This window comes from Penicillium citrinum, assembly GCF_028827155.1.
Source record: "Penicillium citrinum strain IBT 23319 chromosome Unknown utg000009l:1.0-4274883.0:1.0-4276374.0, whole genome shotgun sequence".
NCBI classification, from domain to species: Eukaryota; Fungi; Ascomycota; class Eurotiomycetes; order Eurotiales; family Aspergillaceae; genus Penicillium; species Penicillium citrinum.
Window position 1 is genome coordinate 219096 of NW_026622694.1, and position 27102 is coordinate 246197.

General features: G+C 45.8%; 12 protein-coding genes across 12 annotated transcripts; 7 read left to right on the top strand and 5 right to left on the bottom strand.

Moving 5' to 3' along the window:
- Nucleotides 1–491: 491 nt before the first annotated feature.
- Nucleotides 492–1250, top strand: N7469_009560 (uncharacterized protein; the record flags this gene model as incomplete). Its single annotated transcript, XM_056648465.1, has 2 exons — nucleotides 492–1136; nucleotides 1191–1250. 2 exons carry the CDS (start codon nucleotides 492–494, stop codon nucleotides 1248–1250), a joined length of 705 nt encoding a protein of 234 aa, XP_056495596.1.
- A 704-nt stretch (nucleotides 1251–1954) lies between these two features.
- On the top strand, nucleotides 1955–2317 carry N7469_009561 (uncharacterized protein; the record flags this gene model as incomplete). The annotated part of the gene is made up of 2 exons (XM_056648466.1): nucleotides 1955–2021; nucleotides 2052–2317. The coding sequence occupies 2 exons, from the start codon at nucleotides 1955–1957 to the stop codon at nucleotides 2315–2317; spliced, it is 333 nt and encodes a 110-aa protein (XP_056495597.1).
- A 3618-nt stretch (nucleotides 2318–5935) lies between these two features.
- Nucleotides 5936–7937, bottom strand: N7469_009562 (hybrid sensor histidine kinase/response regulator; the record flags this gene model as incomplete). Its single annotated transcript, XM_056648467.1, has 2 exons — nucleotides 5936–6758; nucleotides 6799–7937. The coding sequence occupies 2 exons, from the start codon at nucleotides 7935–7937 to the stop codon at nucleotides 5936–5938; spliced, it is 1962 nt and encodes a 653-aa protein (XP_056495598.1).
- Nucleotides 7938–11427: 3490 nt separating this feature from the next.
- Nucleotides 11428–11748, top strand: N7469_009563 (uncharacterized protein; the record flags this gene model as incomplete). Its single annotated transcript, XM_056648468.1, has 1 exon — nucleotides 11428–11748. One exon carries the CDS (start codon nucleotides 11428–11430, stop codon nucleotides 11746–11748), a length of 321 nt encoding a protein of 106 aa, XP_056495599.1.
- Nucleotides 11749–12909: 1161 nt separating this feature from the next.
- On the top strand, nucleotides 12910–13926 carry N7469_009564 (uncharacterized protein; the record flags this gene model as incomplete). The annotated part of the gene is made up of 1 exon (XM_056648469.1): nucleotides 12910–13926. One exon carries the CDS (start codon nucleotides 12910–12912, stop codon nucleotides 13924–13926), a length of 1017 nt encoding a protein of 338 aa, XP_056495600.1.
- Nucleotides 13927–15290: 1364 nt separating this feature from the next.
- Nucleotides 15291–15641, top strand: N7469_009565 (uncharacterized protein; the record flags this gene model as incomplete). The annotated part of the gene is made up of 1 exon (XM_056648470.1): nucleotides 15291–15641. One exon carries the CDS (start codon nucleotides 15291–15293, stop codon nucleotides 15639–15641), a length of 351 nt encoding a protein of 116 aa, XP_056495601.1.
- A 2088-nt stretch (nucleotides 15642–17729) lies between these two features.
- On the top strand, nucleotides 17730–18402 carry N7469_009566 (uncharacterized protein; the record flags this gene model as incomplete). Its single annotated transcript, XM_056648471.1, has 3 exons — nucleotides 17730–18109; nucleotides 18166–18238; nucleotides 18376–18402. 3 exons carry the CDS (start codon nucleotides 17730–17732, stop codon nucleotides 18400–18402), a joined length of 480 nt encoding a protein of 159 aa, XP_056495602.1.
- Nucleotides 18403–20445: 2043 nt separating this feature from the next.
- N7469_009567 (MFS transporter) lies at nucleotides 20446–22104 on the bottom strand (the record flags this gene model as incomplete). The annotated part of the gene is made up of 2 exons (XM_056648472.1): nucleotides 20446–21343; nucleotides 21404–22104. 2 exons carry the CDS (start codon nucleotides 22102–22104, stop codon nucleotides 20446–20448), a joined length of 1599 nt encoding a protein of 532 aa, XP_056495603.1.
- Nucleotides 22105–23276: 1172 nt separating this feature from the next.
- On the bottom strand, nucleotides 23277–23553 carry N7469_009568 (uncharacterized protein; the record flags this gene model as incomplete). Its single annotated transcript, XM_056648473.1, is given in 2 exon segments — nucleotides 23277–23504; nucleotides 23524–23553. The coding sequence occupies 2 exon segments, from the start codon at nucleotides 23551–23553 to the stop codon at nucleotides 23277–23279; spliced, it is 258 nt and encodes an 85-aa protein (XP_056495604.1).
- Nucleotides 23554–23936: 383 nt separating this feature from the next.
- N7469_009569 (uncharacterized protein) lies at nucleotides 23937–24442 on the top strand (the record flags this gene model as incomplete). The annotated part of the gene is made up of 2 exons (XM_056648474.1): nucleotides 23937–23955; nucleotides 24084–24442. The coding sequence occupies 2 exons, from the start codon at nucleotides 23937–23939 to the stop codon at nucleotides 24440–24442; spliced, it is 378 nt and encodes a 125-aa protein (XP_056495605.1).
- A 93-nt stretch (nucleotides 24443–24535) lies between these two features.
- Nucleotides 24536–25607, bottom strand: N7469_009570 (amidohydrolase family protein; the record flags this gene model as incomplete). Its single annotated transcript, XM_056648475.1, has 2 exons — nucleotides 24536–25250; nucleotides 25306–25607. The coding sequence occupies 2 exons, from the start codon at nucleotides 25605–25607 to the stop codon at nucleotides 24536–24538; spliced, it is 1017 nt and encodes a 338-aa protein (XP_056495606.1).
- A 452-nt stretch (nucleotides 25608–26059) lies between these two features.
- Nucleotides 26060–26878, bottom strand: N7469_009571 (uncharacterized protein; the record flags this gene model as incomplete). The annotated part of the gene is made up of 1 exon (XM_056648476.1): nucleotides 26060–26878. The coding sequence occupies one exon, from the start codon at nucleotides 26876–26878 to the stop codon at nucleotides 26060–26062; it is 819 nt and encodes a 272-aa protein (XP_056495607.1).
- Between the last annotated feature and the right edge of the window lie 224 nt (nucleotides 26879–27102).

The following is a 27102-nucleotide window of genomic DNA, read 5'->3' on the forward strand; positions in this document are numbered from 1 at the left end:
GTATAGAAAGAATTGTCGACTTCAGACCATCCAGAATTCTATGAATTTATATGAAACCAAACTTGGCCTTGGCAGGAGAAGCTTGCAGTCAAGATCGGGTACTGCAGCTCACAATCAATTCTTCTTGTCTTATATCACATTACAAGATCTTTGTATAGCGCACCAAGCGCCACTAGCAGAGATAACAATATGAATGATTTATGTTGTGGCTCGTAGAATGAAAACGAAACAATCGCGATCGGGGCTTTCTGTTACAAATTTGATACTGGATTATCCTTACTGTATTTGTTAGTTGTATCATACAAAACCAACACAAGATGCGGTTAAAGCCCCCACAGTGATGCTACAGGGATTATGCGACAGGGCAATGGGGGCCAAAGTCACGTTGTTCTAGCTAGAATGCCATCAAGTGGGATCTTCTCGGAGCTATCCTGCACTCTCCCTATATCCTCCCCCATTTTGACGCCCGTCAGCAATACAAACCAAACAATATGTTCACTTCACATATGCAATCCAGAAGGCCAAATCCACCTCCAGAACGACCCCGTAAAGCCTTTCGTTCCCCACATCGCCAAATTGCCTTCAGAAACGAATATATCGCGAACGAAGAAACTCGCCTAGTTCTCAAACCACAAGGCAACGCCCAATCAGCGGTTTCATTCAAGGTCATCGATGATGCGGACGGCTCAGTAAAATTCACCGTGAGCGGTAAGAAATATGGCGATCGCGCTTGTCGAGAATTTCGAGACTCTTCAGGGCTGCCTTTATTTGAACTTCACCAGAAAGCCATTCTTACACATTCCTGGTTCGTCACGTTACCCGGAAGTGATCATGCAAGTATAGCCAAAGCAGCTCCCAAATGGTCCTTTGTCCAGGGTATTCATGATTTCAGCCTGTCATTTGAGAACCAAGCTGCCATAGATGGAAAAAATCAGGACGAGAAACGAATTGAGTTGAATATTGAGAGACATGGCAGTATCTTAGCCTTATATGATGTTGTGGATGGAGATAGGAAAGTGGCGGTAGTGCGAGAAAGTATAGAGCACAACGAAACTTTGCCCTTTATGAACTCTCGATGGCGCAGGTATAAACCTATTCTCGAGGTGACTGTGGCTTCTGGAGCGGATATGTCAATGGTAAGGATTTCATGAATCAAGCTTTTCGTTTTTGGCAGGCTAATACTGGAACAGGCAGCTGCCATAGCCGTCATCTTGTCAGATTGGGTGTTTAAAACAGGTTGGGTGATCTAAGGAGGTATTTCATGGATGATGGACCCTATTCACGAATGTTTAGTGTAACGATACTATACTAAAGGTTTAATATGTCCGAGAGCCCTAAGATATATGGTGGTTCCTCTTCCTCCTACTAGCCAAATGAAAAGAAAGCCTTTGCTAAGGTGCAAACGGGTGCAGAATGACATCCGCCCCTGGAGTAAGAAATCCATTGCAATCCAACCTTTCATATTTGCCCTCCCTAATAGATAAATAAATATATAATATCGAATATGTAAGACCATTATAATTGCTCATATCCTTATACTCAAGGAATTAGTAGTGATTAGTCATCTAGATGTTGGTGAACGGTGTAAACACGAGGGTTGTGCCTTCCTATTTCGGACATCAACCGGTCCTTCCATTTGGTCTTTCTCAACTCCAACTTCGACTTCCCTCGGCTCTTCCCTTCTTACCCCACCAACCATCAACCTCAACTACGATTAATCCATCGAACTTACATTCAGGAGCAAGCTATCAGCATCCATCGTCTCCAAAGCCATGCATAAGCGTCATCATCAGCCCGAGATCTCTTTAAGATCGCCACGCACAAGTCAAGTAAGGGGAGTGCATCAACCTTCATACCCTCAAGTGAGAGATATAGTTAAAACAAATCTCTTAGAAGAAACCTCAATCTACTACCCTCATTCCCTGGAACCCCGACGCTACCAGCAATCAGAGCCATGAGCCAGCGCAGGGTCTGGAAAGCGGCACTGACAGTACCAATCTACCAGAAGAAAACACAAGCAAGTCATTGACTCTACTATTGACCCTGTCCAGCGTCGTTTAATGATTTATTAGAAGATGAAACTAGCGGGGTGAATCACCAGACGATCGAAAATATCATCGACAAGGACGTCAAGCAAGGATCCCAGCCTCGAAACACCATCGAAAAGACCACCCAGCACACCTGCCACAATGTTATCAGTGATACTAGCCAGCACACCGTTAACAATGTCATCAAGAATACCCTTCATAATACTATCATTTCTGACATGAAAAATACCATCGGTGAGGCGGAATTCGATGCAACTACCGAGACATAAAGCAAGCAAGGTAGTCGTCGCCCTGGCCTTATGCTCTGATCGCTGATGTTAGTCTAGATGGGGCTTGCAATGTTTGAATGTAACTGGGTTTATCTCCGTGGACCAGCTTATGCAGCAGATGTGCCATAGGTAGGATTTTATTTTCTCAATCTAGTCAGCTTATCCTATCTATCTCCTTCTTTAGGTAGTTCATGCTCATAGATGCTGATCTACGAATTCAAATCCTTGGTGCTATTCACATTATACCGCTCTAGTTCCCGTTCTTGAGTTTCTACTGCCGGGATAGATGTCATTGCGCAGACTAGTGAATGGGCTGCCACCCCCGAAGTACGTACCGGTCTGAAGTTTCTCGAGTGTCATCTCATCCTAACACTATTTTCCTCTTAATTTGTATCCTCTTATTCATTTTTCGCACTATTTTATCGACAAGTTTCTTTCAGGTTCTTGGAAACAGGTGTTTAATCCAGGAAAGCAATATCTCAACTTCATACTTTCGATAACAACCAAGTCTACGCAAAGCCTTCTGAGAAAAAACATTCCATAGATGGTGCTGAGAATCCTGAGCCAAATTTGTCGCCAGTAAACTGATAACAAATCGCAGAGAATCCAAGGTCCGCCAAGAATCGTGACACCAAGGTAGCCAGAGAGAGCCTCTGCGCTCTGAACGAAGGCGATTCTCTGAAGTAGGCTGGACGATATCAAACTGAGGCTACCTACTATATCTGTGGGAACAGTACTCACGATCTGAACGCCGAAATACATGCCACTTCTCGATGATATCGAGGCTGCTACGTGTTAAAATCCCAAGGAAGATGAACGTGCTCGACTAAAATCTACCGTGGACGTTCTGCAACGGGCTCTAGATTGGTTGAGATGATTGACGAAATGTATCGGCACTTCTGAGTATCATCTTTGAAGAGCCTCTTCTGGAGTAAAACCCTGAACGTATGCCTCCTGATTTATCAAATTGAATTTACGTATATCTATCAGGACTTCAGAGTTCTGGGGGCCAGCAATTGGCTGCCATAGAAACCCGAGTAAACAGGCTGCAACATCCGAGATCAGCGCCCTTCCGGTAATTCTTCCCCGGTCGTCAGCCCACGTCTGCTCTATATGAATCCCTTTTCCAATGAGCCGTATCTATATGAATCAAAGACGAATCCTAAAGAGCAATGTCCAAATAATCAACTATACTGTCGGCTCAAGCTTTGGACTGGTGAGAACTTCATCTGTAACCTGTGGTTCAAATGGGTGATCAGGTCACCTTGAACATACTTCGTGACAACCTATTTTAGTATGAATTATTAAAGCCATCTTTAACCCAAAAGGGTACTGATGTTTAAAGTTAGGATTCCGGTTCAAAGGAGACTAGAAAGGCGCGATGGTATTTAACCCGAATGGACGTGATGCCACCGGCTCCATGATGGGCAATACTCATGAGTGGTTTACCGGAGACATGATTTCTTCTCTGAGTTGCGAAAAGAAAACACTTGCGAGATGGAAGCTATCTTGAAAGAAATAATCAAAGAGCTTGTCGAGGTATTTAGCGCTTTGAGACTAAGCAAGGTACATAGGGTCCATGCTTTGAAGGTGGGACTGGACCGATAGATACACAATGTTAGGATATTTACCAAGCCATGTCTTTATTCTTTTACTTTGTTGTCGCCTCCACTCCACTTGACCCTAGATATATAATCCGTAGGTAAATATAAGAACCAAGAATTTCTGGTCCTGATCTTGCTTTACAGTATTTCCGAAATTCGGTGTCACCGGCACTCTCTCTTTGTTTCTGGAACCCTAACGCCAAGAAGCGCGCTAAACTACGCTTGGAAGATTCTTGTTGAGCCTCAATTGGTTTTGGAAGAGTTTTGAAGATGTACCGTAAATTACCGGACTATCATAATAGCGGGCATTATGCTTATTACCTGTAAGGCCAGATGACTCTCATGCCCTAGATAAATTACACCGGTCCTTTTTTCCATATTGAATGAGAGATTATTGAATGACGATAATAGACTTTCTTTCAATTATACTTATCTTCATTTCATCGCGCAAATTGCATTGCCATAAGCTCACAAGAGATCACATTCCGGAATATGAGCTGGAGACTGTTGTCTCTCATTTCAGACTTTGATGACTCATACTATACACGGTGTCATAAAACATGATAAGACTGCCCTCTATGTTTGTGATCGAGCCGCAGAGTGGTTTGATTGTTTTTAGTTTTGAATCGCATCTGTGCACAGAGTAAGGAGCGAGACGAGATATTTTCCCAAACCACTATTTCAAATTCGTCGCCAGTCTCCTTCCAAAATCTTATATACGTCATCGATTGCATTGGCCCGAATAAGATTCTTCTCCACTCTGCCAGTCTTCTTCACTCGATGAAAATCAATCTCTGTTTAATGATGAGTCGGTTTCATAGAGATAAACTAGATCAGATCCATTTACCTCGTCCCTGTCCATCGAGATAAAGGGCATCCTGGACAAAGCACTTTGTAGTGTTGATATATCAAAAATCGCTTCGCTCTGACTCCTACACTGAAATTCTTCGTTGTGCTTCTTGAAATCAGATAATATTTCTTCTTCGTACCAACATATATTCTCAATCAGATTGTCCCAGTCCCAGTGGCCTACAACCTCATCAGATATAATCTCCCAGAGACAAACATATTCTTCTTTATAATAGAGGTACTTCTGTCTGTACAGATATTTCGTAATATCTTAATTCAGATTCCATTTCGAACATGGAAAGACCATTGGCGATGCGAATATTTGGATTGACAATGGTAAACATTCTGGAGAAACTCATCCACCTTCTCCTGGATACGAATTTCCGCAGTACAAAAATTGACGAAATAAAATAAATAGCGTCAGCTCCCATCGTTGATAACCAGTATATATGATTAGTACATACCGTTTTTCAGCTTTGTCGCAAACCCAACTGCTCCCAAGGTAAACATACCAGAAATCTATTTGACTGATCTGAACAACTACCTGAATTCTCATCTCACATCCTTCGAAATGATCTAGGATAAAGAAGATCGGGAAAACTAGCCCATGAATATCTAGAAAATCCTCTCTCCTCAAAAAAGAATTAATAGATTGCAGAAACTCCAAAACACAAATTCTATCGAAAATTGTAGTCTTTATTTGAATCGTACAGTACAATCAATATATAGACTTGAAAATTGTCTTAAGAAATTTCTTAAGAACAAAACACCGGTTTACGGTATTTTGGTTTGCGTTCACAACATTATTCCGTGAACAATATCATATACAAAACTTGGATAACATCATAGATGAATTTGATAAATATCTGAAATATAGCACTGCTTCACATAGTTGTATAAAAGATCAACTTTGGCGGTTCTTTACAGTACAACTATACCGTACAGGAGGTATCGGTTCTACAGCATCACAGAAAATAAGTAATTACTACTTACAACTCGAAAATATTTAATAAGATATATCCGTAAGCGATTGTATATTATGATTGGTTGTGGTTTCTCGGCAGAATCCTTATTTGTAGGTACGTGGATATTGACACGTAGAGGGACATCCGATGGTATTCCTTTACTTGTGCGAAGCATTTCCCCTGAAAGTAGACGGTCTCGACTATGATGTGTGATGACTCTGCGAGTGTTCTCCACCTACTCTTGCGGCAACCGAACGACGGATCCTGTCACATAAATCCTGCATTTTGTACGGCTTCTGTACAACTCCATCCATGCCTGCATCCAGCATATCTGCCTGCTGGTTCTGCCGCACATTGGCAGTGACCCCTAATATGGGGGTATGCGTTCCATTGCCCTTCTCCAGTGCCCGAATCTCTCGCGCCGCCGAAATTCCGTCCATAACAGGCATTTCCTGGTCCATGAGAATACAGTCAAATAGATCGTGCTTCCACGCGTCAAGAGCTTCCTGCCCATTGTTGGCCGTGATGACCTCAAATCCCACTTTCTTAAGCTTGCGCGCAAGAACCCGTTGGTTGATGACGTTATCTTCGACAAATAGAATGCGGTGTGGTTCCTCCAATTTAGACATTTCTGTTATAGCCTTGGGCTCTTGTTTGGGTGAAAATTTGTCGATGCTCGACCTGCGCCGATCTATTGAAGGGCCGTTATCTCGTATAGCGGCTTCTGACAGCTTCGCTGAGTGCTCTCTTCGATCGTCAGGCTCAGTGTTGATTGCGACCTCATCGACGTGCCTTATTGGCGGTTCTTCAGAGAAATTGGCCTTGGACGTGTCTCTTCTGATGTCCGGAATTTTACTGTCGAGCTCCCGAACCTGATGGCACAGTTTGTCAACAGGAGACTCTCTGTTCTCCTTGACGTTGTCTGTATCGGGGCACCGTCGGACAGTGAAATAAAATCCAAAGGTGCTACCCTCGCCTTCCTTGGAGCTAACACCAATCTCACCTCCATGCATGTGGCACAGTCTGCGGCTGATGTTAAGGCCCAGGCCGTAGCCCCCCATACACCCTGTCCGTGCGCGGGGTAGCTTGCTTGAAGCGCTCGAATAGCAGCTTCTGATGCTGATCACTTATTCCGATCCCGTTGTCCTTCACAGCGACCATGATATATACAGTCTCGCCGTTGCCCCATTCAGGGCCCCCGGTACAATCAAGCTTCAAAGCAGCTTCGTTCGGCTCGAAAAAGATGATATTTGGCGGATATGATGGCGGTCGAACTTTCGCAGCCCCCATAGAGACCCGAATATTCTTCTTACTTTGAGATTCGGCAGTGAATTTTATGGCGTTAGAGACAAGATTGACCAACACCTGGCCCATCTTGTCGAGATCGGCGACAACCCAGTCGAGGTCGCAATCTGCATAAGACGTGTCAAGAAGATACTCGAATTCGATCTGCTGCTTGCGTAGCTCAGGGCGAAATATGCTCAGCAACGTTGCTAAATGCGACTTTGGTTGGACTTCTTGTGGGGCTAGCTTCAGCATCGAGGCATCTAGCTTGGAGTAAACCAACACATCGTCAATGATTTTTTTCTGGTGTGCAACGCAGAGATTTATCGTCTCTGCAGCTTCGGCAATCTTGGCCATCTTCTCTTCCCCATCGTCCTGCTTCCCATCCTGCACAATGTCCATAATATCCTCCGCACAATGCAGGGTCGCAGAGAGCGGATTGCGCACTTCATGGCTGATCATATCTATAAAGCGTTCCTGTTGTTGCTTCCGCTCTTTCGCATCATTCGCAATCTTCCTCTGCAACAGCTCTGCTGTCTTCTCCGGTGTGATATCACTAATGACACAAATCAGACCGCCGTCACCGTTTAGTCCAAACTGCTTCAAATCGTTGTCGTTCAGTGGTGTCAGCGACAGCCCTCGCCATTCCTCCGCTCCCCCCAAAGCCCGGTATTCTCTCCGGGTCGCCATCTTCGTATTTACCGCAGCACCATATGCCTGGGCTATATGCTCGTAATCGTCTGCGTGGACTGACTGCGAGAGGCAGTCCAGCCCTATTGGTTGGTGGCTCGTTGTAAGCTCATGAAAGCGTCGGTTGGCGAAGACAATCTCGTCGTGCGCGTTGACGATCGCCACACCGACGGGGAGCACATCTGCTAACTGCTGTGCGCAAATATTGTCACGAAGTGCGCTCTTCATTATGTCAATCTATGGAGGGAAGGAAATAGCACTGTGACGAGCCTTCATAAGCTCTAGCAAGAGCATGTTCTGCGCACAGATCTCGAAATTGTATACTGTAAAAAGTTGATCGTTCGCACGTATTGGTACAGAAGTTTAATTTGCTAGCCGATTGACAGTTAAATTCTTTCCTGCCTCTCTGAGGCAGTCCGTATCGTGGTGACATCATCTCGGATTATGTCCTACATTCCAGTGGAACATATTCGAGTAGGGTGATTTCATAAAATAGTGAATAGTCCGTCTGATTTGCTTGATAAGTCTTAATTTAGCCATCAGGCAAGATCGTTTCCTCGCTCTCCGCTTTCTTATTTCTTTGGCCCGGGCCTTAGGCAGGGGCTGCCTTCTAATACAAGTATCTCCACAAATAACGTAAAAAATACGTAGACCAATAACTAGGTCCTGTGTTACGAACTGTAGGAATTAGTGTCGGACCCAATGGGAAATATATATATATATATATATTCATTTCTTCCCCGGTTTTTGAGGTCGAATGATTGAAAGTCCGGAATCTATAAGAAACAAGCGTGCGTGTTCACCAAAAACCCCAGGATATCAGAGATTCGAAAGTTTTATGGACATATATAGTGCAACTTTATATTCTACCCATAATAAACTATTGCCCGTGAGTGAACTTCTGTTCAGCGAGGGATATTCGCAGCTCGACAAAGGATGTTGGAGATTCGCCAGATTCACGAGACAAACCCCTGCTCTAGTGTTTGACCTATTTGCATCTGCTCTAGAATTACCAATACAGTTATGAGACAAGGCATCGTAATTCATGAAAGTAATGATAGTAACCAGACCGCTAGAGGAATAATAATTCCGGAAATATTCCTCATATTTTCTAGAGGATCTTGACGGTGGGCCTAGAGAAACACTCGGAGAGTAAAGGCGGTTGCACCGGTTTCGCAACGTATTGTACAAGCCGTGGCTCGGGTCCCGTAGATCAGGCAAACGAGGTCGGTAGATATTATCATTATCGGAAACAGCATAGACCAAACCCTTCAAGCAGTAGAAACTACCGAGGAGCGTATTCATGGTGCCATTTTACGTTAGCTGGAAACATGAGGCTGCAACGACGCATAGGGTAAGAGGAGTAGGTGTATGACAGGCTGAGTACGGTGATCAGCAGGACCATTGGTCTTTTTTCAGTCGAATTCGGTAGATTGGCCCGTGCAGTCAGGTTGTGGGGTTGTAGGGTTCTACGATTGTGGGTAAAGCGCTAGGATTGCCACTCAGACACGCTGCGTGGACGGAGAAGATAGCAAGTTGTCAGATCCGCAAGATCCAGCATTGCGAGAGTTGTTTGAATCGTTTGCATTGTGCCAGAAGGTCCCGGCAATACTCGTATTTGCCATACACACATAAGCATATGGTACGTAACTTATCTGTGTAAGTCAGGGTATTCGTAAAATACCGGAAGATTGCTATTTTGATTTCCTGCCAAATAAGGTATAGTGTATCTTGGCATTTAGGGTTTGGGGTCAATGAAAGAGTATAGGGGGTGATACCGATTTCCGGAAATACTGTACCGGTGGAAGACATCAGAGAGCATTTACAGCGTCCCGAGGTCCGCTGTAGTGATCTAGAGATCTGTCTGAACTCCATCAGGGCCATGTTGATGACGATGTCCCGGCTCCTGGCCAGCGGGCCACAATAGCCTAACGGCTATCCTTATGGGTAATGGAGCTATGCGCTGTCTCCTCCCTGCGACGATGTTTTGTGGGTTTTATGGTACCAGGACAGAACGAAATTGTCCATCTTCCTTTATTTGTTTGCACGCTTGAATTTCTCTGGTCTTCCCCGCACACAAATTTTGTTTGCTTCTGGCATCTGCGTTGTCGTCAATGGCCAAGAAATGAGAATACGTTGCTTATTATTTATCAGTCTCGGCTCAGGAATACAATATCTGCGCTAAGCTACCGTCCACATCTAAGATAGTCGAATAATAGCCTCTCGATGTAGACAGATGCTACTGCTATCTCTGTGGTCGTCAACTCTCAATCAGAGGAGAGGCCCTACCACTAAATCGAGTTATATTCCTCTATTTGTAGGGCCGAACATACTGGCTTTTTGGATGCCTCACTCGAGGCAGCACCCAATGCCAGTTCAGATTCGGATCTACTAGACAAATATATCAGGGGACATCATCGGCGCCTCGAATAACCGCTGCAATGATTTGGAGATCTGCTTGAGCTCCACCAAACGATGCCGATTGTCATGTTCCCCATACTGGCCAGCAGCCTGATGGCGTAACAAAGATGATTCGGGGGGCGAACTTAACTCTGTCTGGACCGCGCAGCCTGAACGATCTCCAACCGCCATTTTTCTCTTCTTCCCAATTCTACGTGACACTCGATACTACAATATTTATTGATTCGCTTGAACAAACTCAATTTATTATTTGCTTTGTGCGCTGCCAAATCTATTTGCATTTGCTATCTGGACTATTGGTAGATCTATGTTAAGCTTCTGCTCTTGACTGATATCAGGATATTTGTTACTATAGTATAATATACACTATAAATATAATATAGTCTCTCTCGTACCAATATTGTAGATACAGAGCTATCTACTGCAATTTTGTTAGGGCGTCTGAAACCAGTGGTTAGTTAGAAAACGAATTCTTCATATCATATGATATATGGACACTTTTTGGTGTTATTATGGGACTTTGTTCTCTCCTAGAACTTCTGTCCATTCCAGAAAACATTTCCAATGTTCTGACATGGAGTAGTCAGGCATGGTGATCTATAAACCTTCGGGTTGGAAACGATTTTCAGTTAGAAGCCCTGCTACCTGGTAAGTAGGTACTCCACTACTTATCAGGTAGCAATCTTCCCGCTATGTGAAAAAGTGAAGACTGATTTGGTAAATTCAGAATGAGAAATAACGACTCATAAACAACTCCTATTTTTCTTTATCTACTGAGTACGATGTTCACGCTGCCCTCGATTAACCCAGTAGGGCCTAGATGGAAGGTTGTCAGAGGGTATCTAAACCAATCAAACTTGATTTGGGAAGATACTAGAAGTACATCTGGAATGATATCTCTGTCATAACAGGTCTAGGTCACTCTTATTGAGTAGTGTGTCGTCACTTTCCTCTCATTTTACAACACATCAATTAAAGCCTCTTTCCTATCTCCTATCTCTCCTCTTCTCTATCATTCTTCCCCATTCCATTGTCTTTTCCACAATTCCTCCCCAACGCGAATTTTCCTCACAACAACTACTTTTCGTCAACGGCCCTTCGTCAGCTGCTCTTCGCGGCCTGTCCTTCACGAGCTGTTCTTCACCAGCTAGGCCTTCATCCACAGGCCTTCATCCACAGGCCTTCATCCACAGGCCTTCATCCACAGGCCTTCATCCACAGGCCTTCATCCACAGGCCTTCATCCACAGGCCTTCATCCACAGGCCTTCATCACACTTCGATAATACCTATCTCAAAATGAACCAAGTCACTTCGACTGGAGACGGAGGCTCATCCGCTGAATTAACTTGGCCAGTTCGTCGAAGGCGTCGACGTCAACGTAGAAGCCATGCTGGTCGAGGCGATCAAGGCAATAATGCTACCCTCAATCTCACAATTCATCCGGCCACTGCTGAAGCCTTGGTACCGTACGACTATCCATATTTGAGCGCGGCACTGACAGGAATTTCTCAGAGCCGTAGGGATGCAGCCCCTGCTGCTCTGACCGACGCTGTGGTTCAACTCACCAGACCACCAACACAATTCATTCCTATCTTCCTGATTTACCCAGGGACGTGACCGGATTCTCGGCGAGCCGCTGGGCGACTTCTTGTACTGCAGCAGGTATCTCACACGCCCAAACTCCACAGACAGCAGGCATTTCGACTGGATCGAGCAACATTACGCTACCTGGAGGGGATGCTGCCCACGGAACCCAGCAGGCCGATATAAGTTACGTTTGCGGAAGCAAACCCCAAAGACAACATATTCCCGAACGGTGATCCTGAGAATTTAAAGGGGTAGAGAAACTAACAATGCATAAAGGTTCCCCTAGAGACTCGATCTTCCTCAACCCTCACGCCCGGTGCAGAGTGCGATTCCCACCCCGTCAGCGATGGAGATATTGAGGCACATCTCCGTCGCCTGCCAGACCGTTCTGACGACCTGGAGGTGTGGCTCAGCAGCCTCCGAGCAATGGTCATGATGACAGCGCGGCTCTTAGCCAACAGAACCGACTAGTCTGCTCGTGATGGGGAACGATTTACGGGGTTAATGGCTCTCTGGGGAAATGGATTGTGTGCTCTATTTCCATGCGTTTGACCAACTTGTTTATTATCCTTTATTAACTGCTAGCAAGACTTGTTTGTTTCTGACTTCTCGGTTGGCGATGGGTTGAGCTTTGCTTGGTGGTGGGCCACGCTGTTGCCAAGGCTTCGTATCGCGATCATTGGGACATCCAGAGTCGGGACCGAGGACCGTTCGGTGATTGTCAGCCAGGTCTGTCTTGTATTTCCGAAATAGGAGACGGTATTCCGAGTCCTCATCCCCGGAAACCAATGCTTAGATATGGTTTCGCTCGTGCTTCGCATATGTACTGATATTTATGCGCCGTTACTGGTCCAAAAATTCAATACCTGGCGCATCTAGATTTCTTCTGCATATCTGCGCTAAATACGATCAATATCCGTACACGTTGGCAGCATATTTGAAAAGAGATGTCTCTCTAGTAGTAGAATACCATTCTTGATCGCTGCCATCGTCAAATTTGGAGCCGCAAATGAGCCCATGGATCGGCTACACGATCGGCGGTCCTAAGACCCCTTCGTCCTCGTATTTTGGTTCCTCGTATTTGGGGGGACACTGCCACAGTCAACATAGCCTGTGCCAAACCCAAGCATTATATAACTGGAGAAGTTGCATTTAATTTGACAAAAATGCTAAATCTATTTATCAAACAGAATGAGCTCCCATAAAGGATCCAGCAAAGACGCCCCGCCAGCCTACGAACCATCATCACCTCTCAGTAAAGCAATCAAAGACGCAAAAGCCCTCCGGGAGGCTACAAGCGGCATCCGAACAGATAAAAAGACCCTGATACAAATTATTCCCGCTGCGTCCTTACATCCAGGGTACATGGCATTGCTCCAACAGACCTACACGCAGCTCCACCAGCGAGACCTAGAAGACGACATCCGTGGACACATCCCGTCCGATTTCAAAGATACCATTCTGGGAATGATCGAAGGCCAGGTCTGGTCTGATGTGAAGCGGCTCGACGACCTCATTTCGGAACCAGTCGAAGAAAGGCGTGTTTTCACGTTCTGCGAGATCATCTTTTATCGAACCCCTGCCAAGCTTCAAGCAATCAAACAGCTGTACGAGCTCAATAATTCAAGGCCCTTGGCCGAATTTGTCCGCCGCCGCTGTTATGGACATACAGCGGAGCTGCTAGTGACATATCTCGAAACTTCGCGATGTGAAGATGGTTCTGACTCGTTCGACATAGCAAGCATACGGGCCGACACGCAGCTCTTGCACCAGGGGCTTTGGCGCCAAGGCAAAGAAGACATCGAATATGTGTCGACTATTCTGGCTAAATCCTCACGCGAGAGGATTATCGCTTTGCTAGATGAGTTCGAAGCGGTGTATCACGTTAAGCTGAGGAAGTACGCCAAGGAGAAAACAACGGGTACCTTTCAACTTGCAGTGCGGCTGCTATTAGCGTGGGCGGAGGATCCCATACAATTTGCGCGAGATTGTCTGGTCAAGCTATTGCCAGTCCAGAACAGGGCGGCTGAACGCAGTGCTATCACTCATACTATGCTTTGGGCTCATTGGAATCGGACGATTTTCGAGACCGGGAAGATGAGACTCAAGTATACTACGTCGACTGATATGCGAACAGAATTGAGAAAGGGGATCTACGATGACTCCTATCGGGAATTGATACTTCAAATATATGATGCGAAGTATTAATCAACGACTCATTTAGAGGAATTTTGGTCAATATTGGGAAACAAACATATATACCCAATTGAACTGCGTGATCCAGGTCTTGTTGCCTACGTACTACTTAAAATGGTTCACAACGACAATATTAAGTCCTAAGAAGAAATAACAGGATATTGATGCTGGAGTGTTGTAATAGAAGTGTCACAGTTGAATAAAGCTACAGCTACTGTGAAGTCATCTCCATGATGCCAATCTTTCCACCATTAAAAACTGCTCAGAGTCACCTGGAACATGCACTCCCAGCATCGCGAGTATGAAGAAATGTACCCGTAATAAAATATCTCCCTCGGCATGGCCTTCTTTCAGCCACAGGGCTCAAGTATGTAGCCATTGCGCTACAGGTACAGATTGAGTTGAGTGAAAGGCGACATGAGCATTTCACCCAGCCGAGCCGAGGAGCATCTGAACCAGTCGAATTTGCGTCGCTAAAATTTTTATGTGATGTACCCGTGAAGTATTGGACTATTTATAAAAAAAATACAGCAGATGTAGCGCCTTGCTTCCGTCGTGAACTTATAATTGACACCCATCTTTCCTTTCTCCTTTTCCTCTTCCATCTTCGTCCTTCCATCCTCGCCGTGTACACGCCCTGCAACTTTCTAGACAACGGCCTCCAGACTTCACACTTATTTCAAAATTCAATGGTAAGTTTTTGTTCTACAAATTTCAATATGGAAAACACCAGTGTCACCAATATAATCACGATTCCAAAGACGTTAAAGGACTGGCATAACATCAAGCTCCCCTGATTCGAATTGTTAAGCCAGAGTGCATTTAGTCTTTGTCACCTCAAACTGGTATCTTCGTCACTCAGGGTCTGCATTCTATGCCATGAGCTTGTACTCCGTCACGAATAAGTAAAATACCCGTTTGATTTCAAATTTCGTGTGTCAAGACCCCCAGACTGAGTGAAAAAGTACCTGTAATTCTACTTCATGGTTCCCAAGATCAGAGGTCTCGCTCCATAATATAGAGGCGAAGGGCGCCTGCCATTGAGAAGATAGAACACGACTCAAATGCTAACAATCAGTATGGGTTTTGTATTGTCTCTCATGGGCTACATTTGAAAGGATTCAATAGGTAGCGTGTGATCTGCGAGCCCATTTTCCATCTGACTGTAACCGAAAGAGTTACTCCTCGGTTCATCTCGTTCCTTTTGCTTCTCGCATCCCTCTTCCCTCTTCCCTTCTCTGCTCGAAACTTTCTCCCAGCTTAGTATTTCTCTCAAATTTGACTCTTCTATCCAGATACCCCACCCCCTTCGACTGTACAACCAGATATTACACAATTCAGAACTCCCACTCAACACGTCAATCCCGACTTTCAGAATGACCGGAAGCACTACCAACCCAAATCGGGGAAATCGTCGTCGTCCACGAGGTCAGGCACAGGGTCGGGCCAGTCGAGGTAATCATGCTGCGTTTTCGAGTCCTATTCTTGATGGGGAAATCGCTAATTGCCGTTTGTTAGGGCAAACAGTCTCATCCTCCAGCCCCCAAAGCCCTCCTACGGGAATCTTCACAAGCATGTGGGCATCCCCAGCCCCTGCTTCAAGCAGCCAGAGTGAGGCTACGCCGTCTGCTGCGCCAGTTATAGCATTCCAAAGATACTTCCCTCAATCTCGTTGCTTTGTCTGGCCTTTCCAAGAGCCGCTGGGCTCTAACGTTCGTTGGGACTGAGAAGCCAGATAATTCCAGACCTACTGCTTCTGCTACTACCCTGGATCCTGGAAGCCTTCAACCAGTTACCCTCAAGCTCGAACTTGACAGGGAGGACAGCGAAGGGGATGATTTCTGCTCTCTGAGCTCCCATTCACTCTCAGGCTCCGATGACCTTTTACCCAAAGGGGCAAAGGCGCTCACGGATACCAACGCCGTCGACGAGAGAATTGAGCGTAGAAGCTTGATGAATGTCACCAACGACGGCTATTACGAGAAGGTGTCTTTAAAGCAACACTCCAGCAAGTACTGACAGTCGACAGAGAGTAATTCGAATTCTTTCCAACCCGAAACCGACATTACCTCTGATTAACTTATCAATGAAACTGGGACCAGAGTAATGATCGACCAGATTGACCAGCAGTATGAGGATCACGAGCAGCACCTTCGTGCTGAGAAGGCGATGGTCTTCCGACTTCAATCAAAGAGACTCGAGCAGCATACCGATAGCTAAATGGCGGAGTTTGGGAGTTCTTTCACTGTCCTCGTTTGTGCTGACGTACGTCCTGTCTACCATTTTTTCCGTAGAAGATCCCTCGTCCATCAGAGAGTCTGTCTTTGTTTATTTGTTTGTGGTACTACAGTATTGCCGGAAATCGGTGTCACCCCCTAAGTACACTCTTTCATTGTTCCCGGTACCCTAAGTGCCATGATACACTGATCTACTTTCGTAAAGACAATGCCAGCCTGTACTGTACTGTTTTTTTTTAAAAAAAAATTCTTGGAAATGTAACGTGATTACCGGACTACCGTATTTGAGGATGGTATGTTTTTATTGTCTTAAGTCAAGAACCAACAACCCCAAGTGCCCCTTGTCAGCTTTTTCAATCTTTCTTCTCTCTTTTTTCTTGACAAATTTGATGTATAAGCCGTACCGAAAGTGGTAGCACCACTTTCGCTCTTATTGTCTGAATTCTATTAGTTAGTTAGTGAAGCTTAGCATATTAGTCAGCATTAGGAAAGTGTATCGGACTATTGATCTTCCTGTATATTTCAAGAATACAGCATCTTATACAAATCACAATACGACACTGTGGTTTTAATACCGTATGGACTGCCCATCAGCAACAAAAGGTTTCCAAGTAACGCGAACATATTAGGCACTTGAGCCAGCGACGGCATTCAGGACCCGGTGAGGTGAACGGCTCTAGCCAAGAGATCCTGATCTCCAACTGCTCACATTGCCACTGCCTTTCGGGATATTGGCTTTTCCAAACATTGGCTAATTCCTAATCGGGATAGGCCGAAGAGCTGAACGCAACGATAAAGGTCACAATAGCCACCAGTTAGAATCACTGATAAGAGGCACCCTCCTCACAGTGACAAAGATTCTATCGCTCCTAGGTTTCGAATAACACTGTCTTCAGTATATTACCACTTGATTTCGTTCATCGCCCACACTCTCCCTAATAATATTCCGTCATTCCTATAAAGATTGGTGTTTGTATGTTCTCGAATCCCGATCCATGGTTGAGAACGGTCGAATGATCGTAGCCATGTGATTCGAGCAGCACTTCAACTATGTCCGGGAAAATCATCCAGCCTCTTAAAACTGTTTGTGAAGTAAGCCACCCATACAACCCTTTCACGCTGAAAACAAGAGGGCTCCAGATACCGAGTATATTGCATCATGATCAATTCTCGTTCGAGGACATTTTCTGTTTAAATAGCTGCTCATTAATCATAGCAACGTTTTATTGTTGTCTGTTAAATTCCTAGGCCACTTTCTTCCATTTGCGAAAGTACCAGATTATGGAATACACTACTATGAACAGAGATAGAGATTTAGCCTCAAGGCAAATGCCGCTAGGCCGAAATCCTGACTTCGATCAGATAATATCCGGGAATACCGAGACACCATTCACCCTTGAGTCCTTTGTTGAATATTTATCCGAGAATCATTGCATTGAATTATTGGACTTCCTCTCGGATACGAAGAACTATATCGACGCTTATCGTGCTTCGGCCCCCGATCTTTGCCTCACGAGAATGACATCGGACTCACGACGTTTGGGAAAACAATGGAAGATTTTAATGAGCACATATATCATGCCAGGAGCTCCGGACGAGCTCAATGTGCCAGAGTTCATTCGTGTGAGGCTGCTTGATCACGTTAACGTTATGATATCACCACCCAATCCAACCGCCCTAGACCCTGCTATAAGTTACGCTCATCACCTACTCACAGACAGCGCACTACTGCCATTTATTCAGAGCATACGCTCGTCTGGTAACTTTAAAATCCGGAACAACCGAAACGGTCAAAACGGTCAAAACGGTCAAAACGGTCAAAACGGTCAAAACGGTCGAAGCGATCACAACAATCATGGCAGTTGTGGAAATTCCCTAACTCCAATCCTAGAGACACATAGTAGCAGCCAAGGGAATTTTCATTCTGCTTCTGGAGCTTCGGTGAATCAAGAGAAACGGTACGTACACGATACACGCCCACGAAGATCTCAGCGGACACTTAGATATTGTCAAGGCGGGCGAATGACCCCAACCAAGTAAGACAGCCTGCTGTTGCTGAGTCGAACATTCAGGAGGAACATTCCTCGGTAGGCGTCACAGGCTCTCGAAAACGATGGCAGATACCTTTTTTGCGACTGAAACTGAATTTTTTCGGTAAACTTGTGTCACGGTTTAGTCCAAAATCCTCAGTCGCTTAACAATCTACTTAAAAAAAATTGAACAGTCGTTTTATTGGAATTTAGAGAAATAATCGCGTCTATTCAGAGTGTCTGGGTACAATCACCATCAGAGCACGACTTCTAGGAAGGGTAATTTGGCGTAAGATTACTCAATCATCTTATAGTGTATCTTGGCGTTGAGGGTTGGGGGAATAATGGAAAAGTGTAGGGGGTGACACCGATTTCCGGAAATACTATACTTCAGTGCTATGGCTTCCTTTATTTGTATAATTTTCTCGCTCTTCTGTCACGTAACCAATGGAACTCCCCTCTTTTAAAATTTAATAACCAGACCTTCAGGCTGTAGAAACCGAATTTTTGCATTTTCAGCCTTCTAGCAATTCTTTAACTTGGTGTATATACGAGAGTCAATAGCCACTGGAAAAGACTTTGCATATCATGTAAAAAGGATTTGCTGGCAAGTAGTACTGGTTGATATGTTACAAAATTGCCTGTCATTGTTTATAGCCGAGGTAGCCATTGCGTTGTCTCATTCCTCTCCTTCCTTTAATACTAGAATGGCTAGGTAGCCTTTCACTCTAAATTCTCACCCAAGATTCCCCATGCATCTACTCTCGGAGCCTTCCACCTCCCCTTTTACTGAGATTCCGTCTCGCAATTTGCTTCCAAGACTTCTACCAGAGTCAGTCTCTGGTCACAATATTTCATTCTACATTCGATCAAGCTTTTAACCTATCCATCATGAATCAAGATAGTCAACCCAGAGACTGAAATCATCAATACAGAGGTCATTGTCATCGACACAGAGATCATAGTCATCCTGCTGCGAGTAGATATGTCATCACAGCACTTGAAAGGCTTCGGCGTCAGCATCACGGAAGCGGTCGAGACATTCGAGGAACTCGTGGCTATGGTATCAATTTCAGGTGTCTCGTCGTTGCTGTTAACGTGCAGAGAAGACGGGCAGCCGCCGAAGATGCTACGGCAACTGATCCAGCGACCTATTTACCGAGAAGAACCGATGGCATGATATCGCACAGTCTTTGATTAGCGAGAATGCGACTTTATCACGCCGCTCAGCAAGCAAACGTGAGCCGTGTTCCCGAATTCGGTCGTCGAGAAACCCCCGATGTGCAAACGGTCATCTTAGCCTGAAAAAAGTTGACATAGTAACATTTTATAGAATCCCGCTGATCGGGCCCTCGCTCATCAGCAATTTCCGATGGCATCTTAGTGACAGGAGCTACTAGCATCACCGATGAAGTCACTTTATCCATGAGCTCGATGGAGGTCAACAATGTGGATTTCGAAGAAGACTCATCTCCGTTCATATACGACGCTCACGCGGATATTAGAAGCTCCGAACTGGGAGATGCAAAGGAGGTATCTCTGCTCACAGTCAAGATATTGATTTTCTGGGTGATGGATCTGGCCCGGGCCAAATGATTGGCCAGATCCATCAACCGTTGAATCAATATCTTGATCGTGAGAAGAGGTATAACCTATGTCTTCGCGCTGTCAAGGTTGCGGTGTTTGAATTACCCCCAAAGGGACAAAACTAGCCTTCTGAAGGCTTTACTGCGAGAGCTTACGGGTTCTTTTTCCGGACTCTTTTGTCGTTTGTGGTTCCTTTGTGCCTTTTTCTGCTTTTTTCTCACGGGGAAATTCTACTCCAGCAAATCCTTCGTCTGTGTTTGTTTGTTTGTTTTTGGGACCGCGTAGTGGCATGACTCTGTTGCTCATCCTAATCCGTGTGCTTTCTGTAATGGCATTCAGTCTAGTCTTGATTTGGGATACACGAATATCTCCAGTTAGTTAAAATGTGCCTTCAAATAGAATATTCTGGGTATGATCTACTATTTGACAATCTATGATCAAATAATATGCTGTTATGTTATCGTAATTAAATTAATCCATTATTCCATATGCACATAAGCTCTAGTCTAGGGGAAATGAGGCGCTTTGCAAAACCAAAATGCACCAGCCAAGGAATGTGGCTGGAAAAAGATAGAATAGTAAGGAAAGGATTCGCCAGAAGGACGAGAAAACATCAACCTTGTCTCCGACATGCAAATCCATAATATTTTTTATCAAAGTTCCACCGGTAGTTCGACTTAGAACTTAGGGGTGAAGCGGCTCATGGCGCGAATCTTTGCTCCGTAGAAAAAGAAAAGAACAGGAATCGGAATCATCGCAATTGTGATGAAACCCAGAACACTCGAAGCCCAGTTGACACCCAGCTTGTGATACATCTGAGTCGCGAACAAGGGGAATGCACCGCCCAGAGCAGATCGAATCAGGGTGTTCGCGGCGATGGCACTGTTGGCGTACATCATGTACACATCGATGATGTAATTCAGGCCCTGCATGAAAATGACCAAAATACCCATACCAATTGGAATCCCAGCAATGACTTGAGGTGCCCAGTGGACGTTTGGAGATGAAGTCCAGCCGAACCAGAAGAGACCAACAGGCAGGAGAATCGAAGCGATCATCATGGGCACAAGACGCTCCTCTGGAACGACACGGCCGTGCTTCTCGAGCTTACGGGCAAAACGAGTCTTTGTGGTGTATATGATCAGAATGACACCGCAAAGGACACCAATCATGATACCAATGAATGGCAGAGCAGCAACACCCTCAGACTTCCAGCCGCGCACTTCGGAGAAAGAAACCGGGTAGGCCTCAAAAAATAGGTAGAGGATACCGTAGATGAGGGCGAGGTAGATGGTGATGCAGATCAAGATGGGCTCCATGGCAAGCATTTGGAAAGGTCGCAGGATGTACTTGTAGACGATGTCACCCAGGCTAGGTTCGTGCTCATCGAGAAAAGAATGTAGGGCCCAGTTGCGAGTTTCGCGGCGCAGACGAGCAGCGCGCATTTGGAGAAGCTTGGGAGAATAAGTCTCGGGAACGATGATGAGAGCGATGATACCGAAGAAAGAGGAGGCGATCAGAGTCAGCCATGCTGTCCAGCGCCAGCCGAGGTGAGATTGGGTAACGAAACCACCACTGTAGATTCAGTTAGTTGAAGCTCTTCCATAGAAGGTGAGAGATAGGGATCCAACTTACATGATAGGACCGAGAGTAGGACCCAGGAAGGTCGCCGCACTGAACATCGCAATAGCCACAGCGCGATCAACGGGACCCCAGATATCGGCCATGGCACCACCAACAACAGCAAGAGGAGAGCAGCCAAAGACACCCTGTAGGAAACGGCAGATCATAATGGTCTCCAGATTTTGGGCGACGGCAACTGGGATCTGGAAGATGGCGAAAATGGCATAGCCGGAGAAGAGAGGTATCCGACGACCATAAAGTTCACTTAATGGAGCCCAGAAGAGAGGACCCAGCGCAAAACCAAAGACAGTCAAACTGGTACCTAGCACCATAACCTCACTGGACACATTAAATTCCTTTGCAGTGACTAAAGTCGCTGTTGAGAAGACACTGCTAGCAAAGGTAATCCACATTGTCATTGTAGACATCACACCGGTTATGATCCACTTGCGCGAGCGCGAGAAGTTTTGAGGATTTTCAGGATCATCGGGTCCATCCCATTCCACTAGATTTGGGTCTTTTTCTGTTTGTTGTTCTGGTTGAATAGAGGGCTGCGCATTCTCGATATCCTTTTCGTTGTCATTGTTTTCATGCGATGATGGGAGAGATGGTGTCAATTCCTTCTCGGCGTGAGGGCCGATTGGCCCGTTGAAGTTATCGTCGCGGCTCTCCATACTTAATCGTGGGGTTGTCCCCATTGAGTCAAAAGCCATCGGGAAATTTTGTGTTGCTGAGCAAGGGAATGTTGCTGAAAGGGTGTACAATTCCGGTAAATAAGTTCTCTTTCGACCGCGAATCTACTTTGAAGTATTCCGCCAAGCAACTCAACGTGAGGCAAGTGCTATGATTTCGAGAGGAAGGAGAGAGCGGAGAGCAATCCGAGTGATAATCAAGATAAATTCTTTTCTCACAGCAGATCAAGCTAGATTTAAAAGCCATGGGAAGCTTCTTGCGTGGGTCTTCTATCAAAGAATCTAGAAAGGAGATATTCCGGAGCTAAGCACTATTTGGGGTTTTAGAGCACGAGCCCGAACGACCTCGTGGTAAAGGCCCCATATTACTCGTGGGATCGATCCACCTGGTGGGTTATGTCCGGTAGAGCTCTCGTCTAGGTTTTAAGTCCGAGGACGCGAGGATTAACACCCAGGGCCAAGTTGGTGCCGGTTTCCGGATGTTACTCCCAAAAGCACATACACAGTATGGCGCAGTGCCAAGATTTTACATTTCAGCCTTGTGAACGTCTAGTGACTCACAAAGGTCAGACTTGCTGATAAAATCCAGGGTCGAAATCTCATACAATATCACGTTTTGATTGCGTAAGTCGGTGTGGGTGGATCTTGAAAAAGTTGAGATCGGCCAGTGATTCGGCAGGCTGTTCGGGGTCGGCCTTCGCGTGGGACCGAATGGCCGGGAGCGGGTCCCAATTAACTCGGCACAACCCGCCTTTAAGCAATGCCGACCTCCGAATGGCACATCAGGGATCACAGGAAACCTGCTTATAAAGATGATAGCATGGTTGTTTCCATTTTCATGTGTGTCGCGGTCATCGGACTATGATCACTCATCATTTATCCGAAGACTGGGATGAGCTTAATCTATAGGGCTAATGCGGATAGCCAAATATCTTCCAATGACCTGTGTCACTAATCGCGTCATTAATCTACCTCCCAGGTTTCCCAACTTTCAAATACACCATTTGAATAGGGATATTGATGTTATGGTCATTACTTGGTGGTTGAACCCGACTGCTTACTGTATTACGGAAATGGCGGGGAAAGGGATTGCAGCTATAAATTGATTCGTATAAAGAACCAATAGAGAACAATCAAAACAAGAGTGAACAAAAGTCTGAAGGTATATCTGCAATCATAATTTCCTTTTCTCTTCAGACGTGATTCAGCTCCGCATCATACCTGATCTCTTTGCCTGGATTAGGAGGAGGGAGTAGCCCTAGCTTCTGTAGAGCTGTGAGGGCTTGTTCTTCACCAATCTCGTCCACAATCTTGCCATCCTTCAAAATGAAGATAGTTGTACCAGAGACGTGGACCTCTTTCCCAGTGTTTGATTTGTCGAGCTTGCCAACTGCAAGATCATCAAATGCCCGGCCATTGTGCTTGCCACCTCCAATCCACGGCCATGTTCTTCTCCTCGAGAGTAGACATGATGCGAGCCGGGGTTGTAGAAGCAATTGGTTCTAAAGTTGTTTCTCTCCAGATGTGTCTTAACTTTACCTCATCTTGGTTTAAATTTGCACACTGCCTGGACTTGATCTGACTTAATTGGGGGCAGAAATGATCGTGTAGGCTGGGGATATGCACATGGTAGTTGCCGTCAGTGTAAGTATTGTCTACGCGGCGAGGAAATATACTGCAATAAACGAAAACTCTATGGCGAGTCCAACCTTGACCAAGGGTCTTTTGCTCAAATGGCTATCTGGCCGGAAGATTTTCTCGACAGGATTCCAGTTGTAATATCCAGTGTCCATGCAGCTCCCCTGATGTGTGCCGGCAGTGCAGTATTCTCGCCATTGTATAAATCTAAAGTCATGCCAACTGACTATGTCGGTATGATTGGGGTAGGTGGACTAGGACATCTGGCCGTTCAATTCGCCGCAAAAATGGAATGTTAAGTGGCGGTCTTGCCAGGAACGCAGTCTAAGAAGGCTGAAACGTTGGCGCTAGGGGCTACTAAGTTCCATACTTTCACAATGTTCCTCCTAAAACGGAGCCCTTGGATCATCTTCTGGTCACATCATCGAAGCAGCCGACTTGGGAAGCTGTTTTCCAAATCATGGCTCCAGGTGGCACTATCTATGCTCTTACGGTGGATATGGATGAGATGAAGTTCCCCTGGTCAATTCAAGGCAGTCTTCCTGCAACCCGTGGTAGCCAACGTGAGATGTTGCAGTTTGCTGCCCATCATCACGTCAAACCTATCGTCATGACATTTTCAGTGAGTCACAAGGCAATTGAAAAGGCTATGACGACTCTCGGGGAGGGCAAAATGAGATACAGAGCGATCTTGGTCAATGATCTGAATCCTATGGAATGACGAGGCTACTGATAGAGCTAAACAGCATAGCATCAGAGTACACGGAGATCTGCATATCCAATTTCATGTTTATACCTATTCATATCAATACAATCACGCAGTGCTATCCTTATAAGTACCAAGCTTGAAAAGCCTCTTCGCATTCTCCCGACCAATCTTATACCGATCCACCTCATTCAGTTCCGCATTATCAAACCAGTCACATCCATCCTCAAATGTCTCAAATGGATAGTCGATACTGAACAAAATGCGATCGGAGCCAACCTCTGCCATGCAGAAATTGAGTGTCGTAGTAGAGAAGTGTCCTGAGGTAGTAATCCACAGATTTTGCGCAAAGTATTCCCGAATCGTCTTCTTACACGTCTCCGCCAGACCAAGCTGCTTCTTCCGATCCTCAAACCAGTGGTTAATTCGCCACATGTCAAAGGGAATATGTTCACCCAAATGGCCCAAGATGATTTGTAGCTTCGGGTGACGATCAAATACACCGTTGGTCACCATGCCCAATGCATGCAGAGACACGCCCTGGGCAAAAGATAGAGGAGGTCCAATGAGCCACTTTCGGTCTGCCCAAAGCTTATCGTAGATCGTGCCAGTTGGGTTTCGTGGGTGAAGGTATAGCGGGACATCGAGCTCCTCACAGGTAGACCAGAAAATATCCCACTTCGTGTTATCGTAGAAGATCATGTCATCACCATCGGGACCCGCGCGTTGAGTGTCATTTACCAGAGCACCGAGGAAACCATACTTCGTCACGCAGCGGCGTAGCTCTGCGGCTGCTTCTTGAGGGTCGTGCATGGAGAGAGTACTAGGAGAACATTAGCTAAGCCCATTTCAGGTCGACTGCAAAAGAGAGAACTCACGCAAAAGCAGCAAATCGATCAGGATGCGCCTTCACGCGCTCGGCAATATAGTCGTTAATCTCCACAGCCAAAGCTTGCGCATCTTTGGGGTCCCAGATATCCTGCACACCAGGGGCAGTATATGAAAGAATCTGAAGACCGACGCCGTGCTTCTCCGCAAAGTTGAGACGGATAGAGTCAACATCTGTGATCTCTGCGACGTGTTTGTCAACGTCAGTGGCGAACATGCCCGCCCACCATCTTGTCTTCTCCTTGAAGCGCGGCAGCGCAAAGGCTTCTTCCAAGGCAATTTTCCCCAGCATTTTGTTCGGTTTCTGAATGGGATGTATGTAAAAGGGAAATGTCCAGAACCCGTGGGCACTTCTGATGTTCCAAGAGTCTAGGGTACCCTCAATATATAACCAGGGCTATCTCGCGGGGTACGTTGATTAGCCCCGCATATCGGGAACACGGCATCTATCACTATCACTGTTACGGCCTGTACTACACTACTATCCCCCCTACTTTAAAATGACAAAGCACACTGCTTAACTGCTGTTCCGAAAGAATCGGCTCGCATCCGACGCGGCGGTCCGCTGTTCCCCGCAAACAACAAATGCGGGGCGGGCGAGAAATGCCGAGCCGCCAGCTCCGATCCGACGGCAGCGGGGAATGGTTTAGTCAGGAATTCTAGAGTGTAATACTGATTGGTAGAGGTGTTATCTTTTGCTGGCTTTATTATAATTCCATTTAAACAGTTTATATCCGTCTCTGATTATGAAAAATTCGAAGTATCACAGTCCGCCTGCCACGAGCCACGCGAATGTACAATCGATACCAGCATTCCCAAGACGGCAAATTCAAGCTTCAGCTTGATGCTATACACTGTCGCCTTGAAAATGATCTGCGTGAAGTAAAGACCAAGGTATTCAAGGACCACAAGAGATAGATCCATAATGATGGCGGAAATATTGACTGCCAAAAGTTCGTATAAAATCTTGTTCCGCCGCTTATCGCCCTCAGGACTCAACCTCATCATGCGAATCGTGTCGTAGATGTATATACTAGCAATAATACTTTCCTGCACCGCGAACCAAGTCACCTGGATCCGCTCGATGGCTTCGAAACCGGATACCCAGCTGCCGTTATGTGGAACATAAGTAACACCCACATTCAGCGTGATGGTTGGGATGGCAATGAATACCAGAGACGCCACGATGAGCCACCGGACGAAACTAAGAACTTTCGGGTTCTGCGAGACAAGGTGAAGTCGCGAGTATAGCACTATTGATTGATTCGGAACCATCATCACAAACCCGACGTTTGATAGAACCATACATAGCCATAGTGGCGCCAGTTCAAAAAACTGCAGCGCCGGTCCAACTGTCGCGGGAATAACACCTACTGACGCAGATGTGAGGAGAGACCAGAAATAAAGGCTTTGATAACGACGGAAGCTGAGTGGGATGAGGACGGAGAGTTCGAGCGCGTTGTAGAGTGCTATGGTCATGAAAACTATTATCGCGAGGCCAAGCGCGAGGTTGCCGCTCCCCGGAGTAAAGAACAACGGCGCGTCTTCATCGACGACGGACATGATGGCCGAGGCATCAGATGAGCAAAGGTGAAGACTAAGCGCATGGGCATGGGCATGGTTTGGGATGTCTCCTGATTCCGGGGGCGTTGGGGATGGCGCTTCCCTCTATATCAGAAGTGCGGAGACGGGGGAAATAGGAAGAAGCCAAAGTTAGATCGTTTTCGCGTCAAGCCTAAATTGGCTGTAGAAAAGCTAATCGTCAGAAATTGGAGACGTCCACTGGT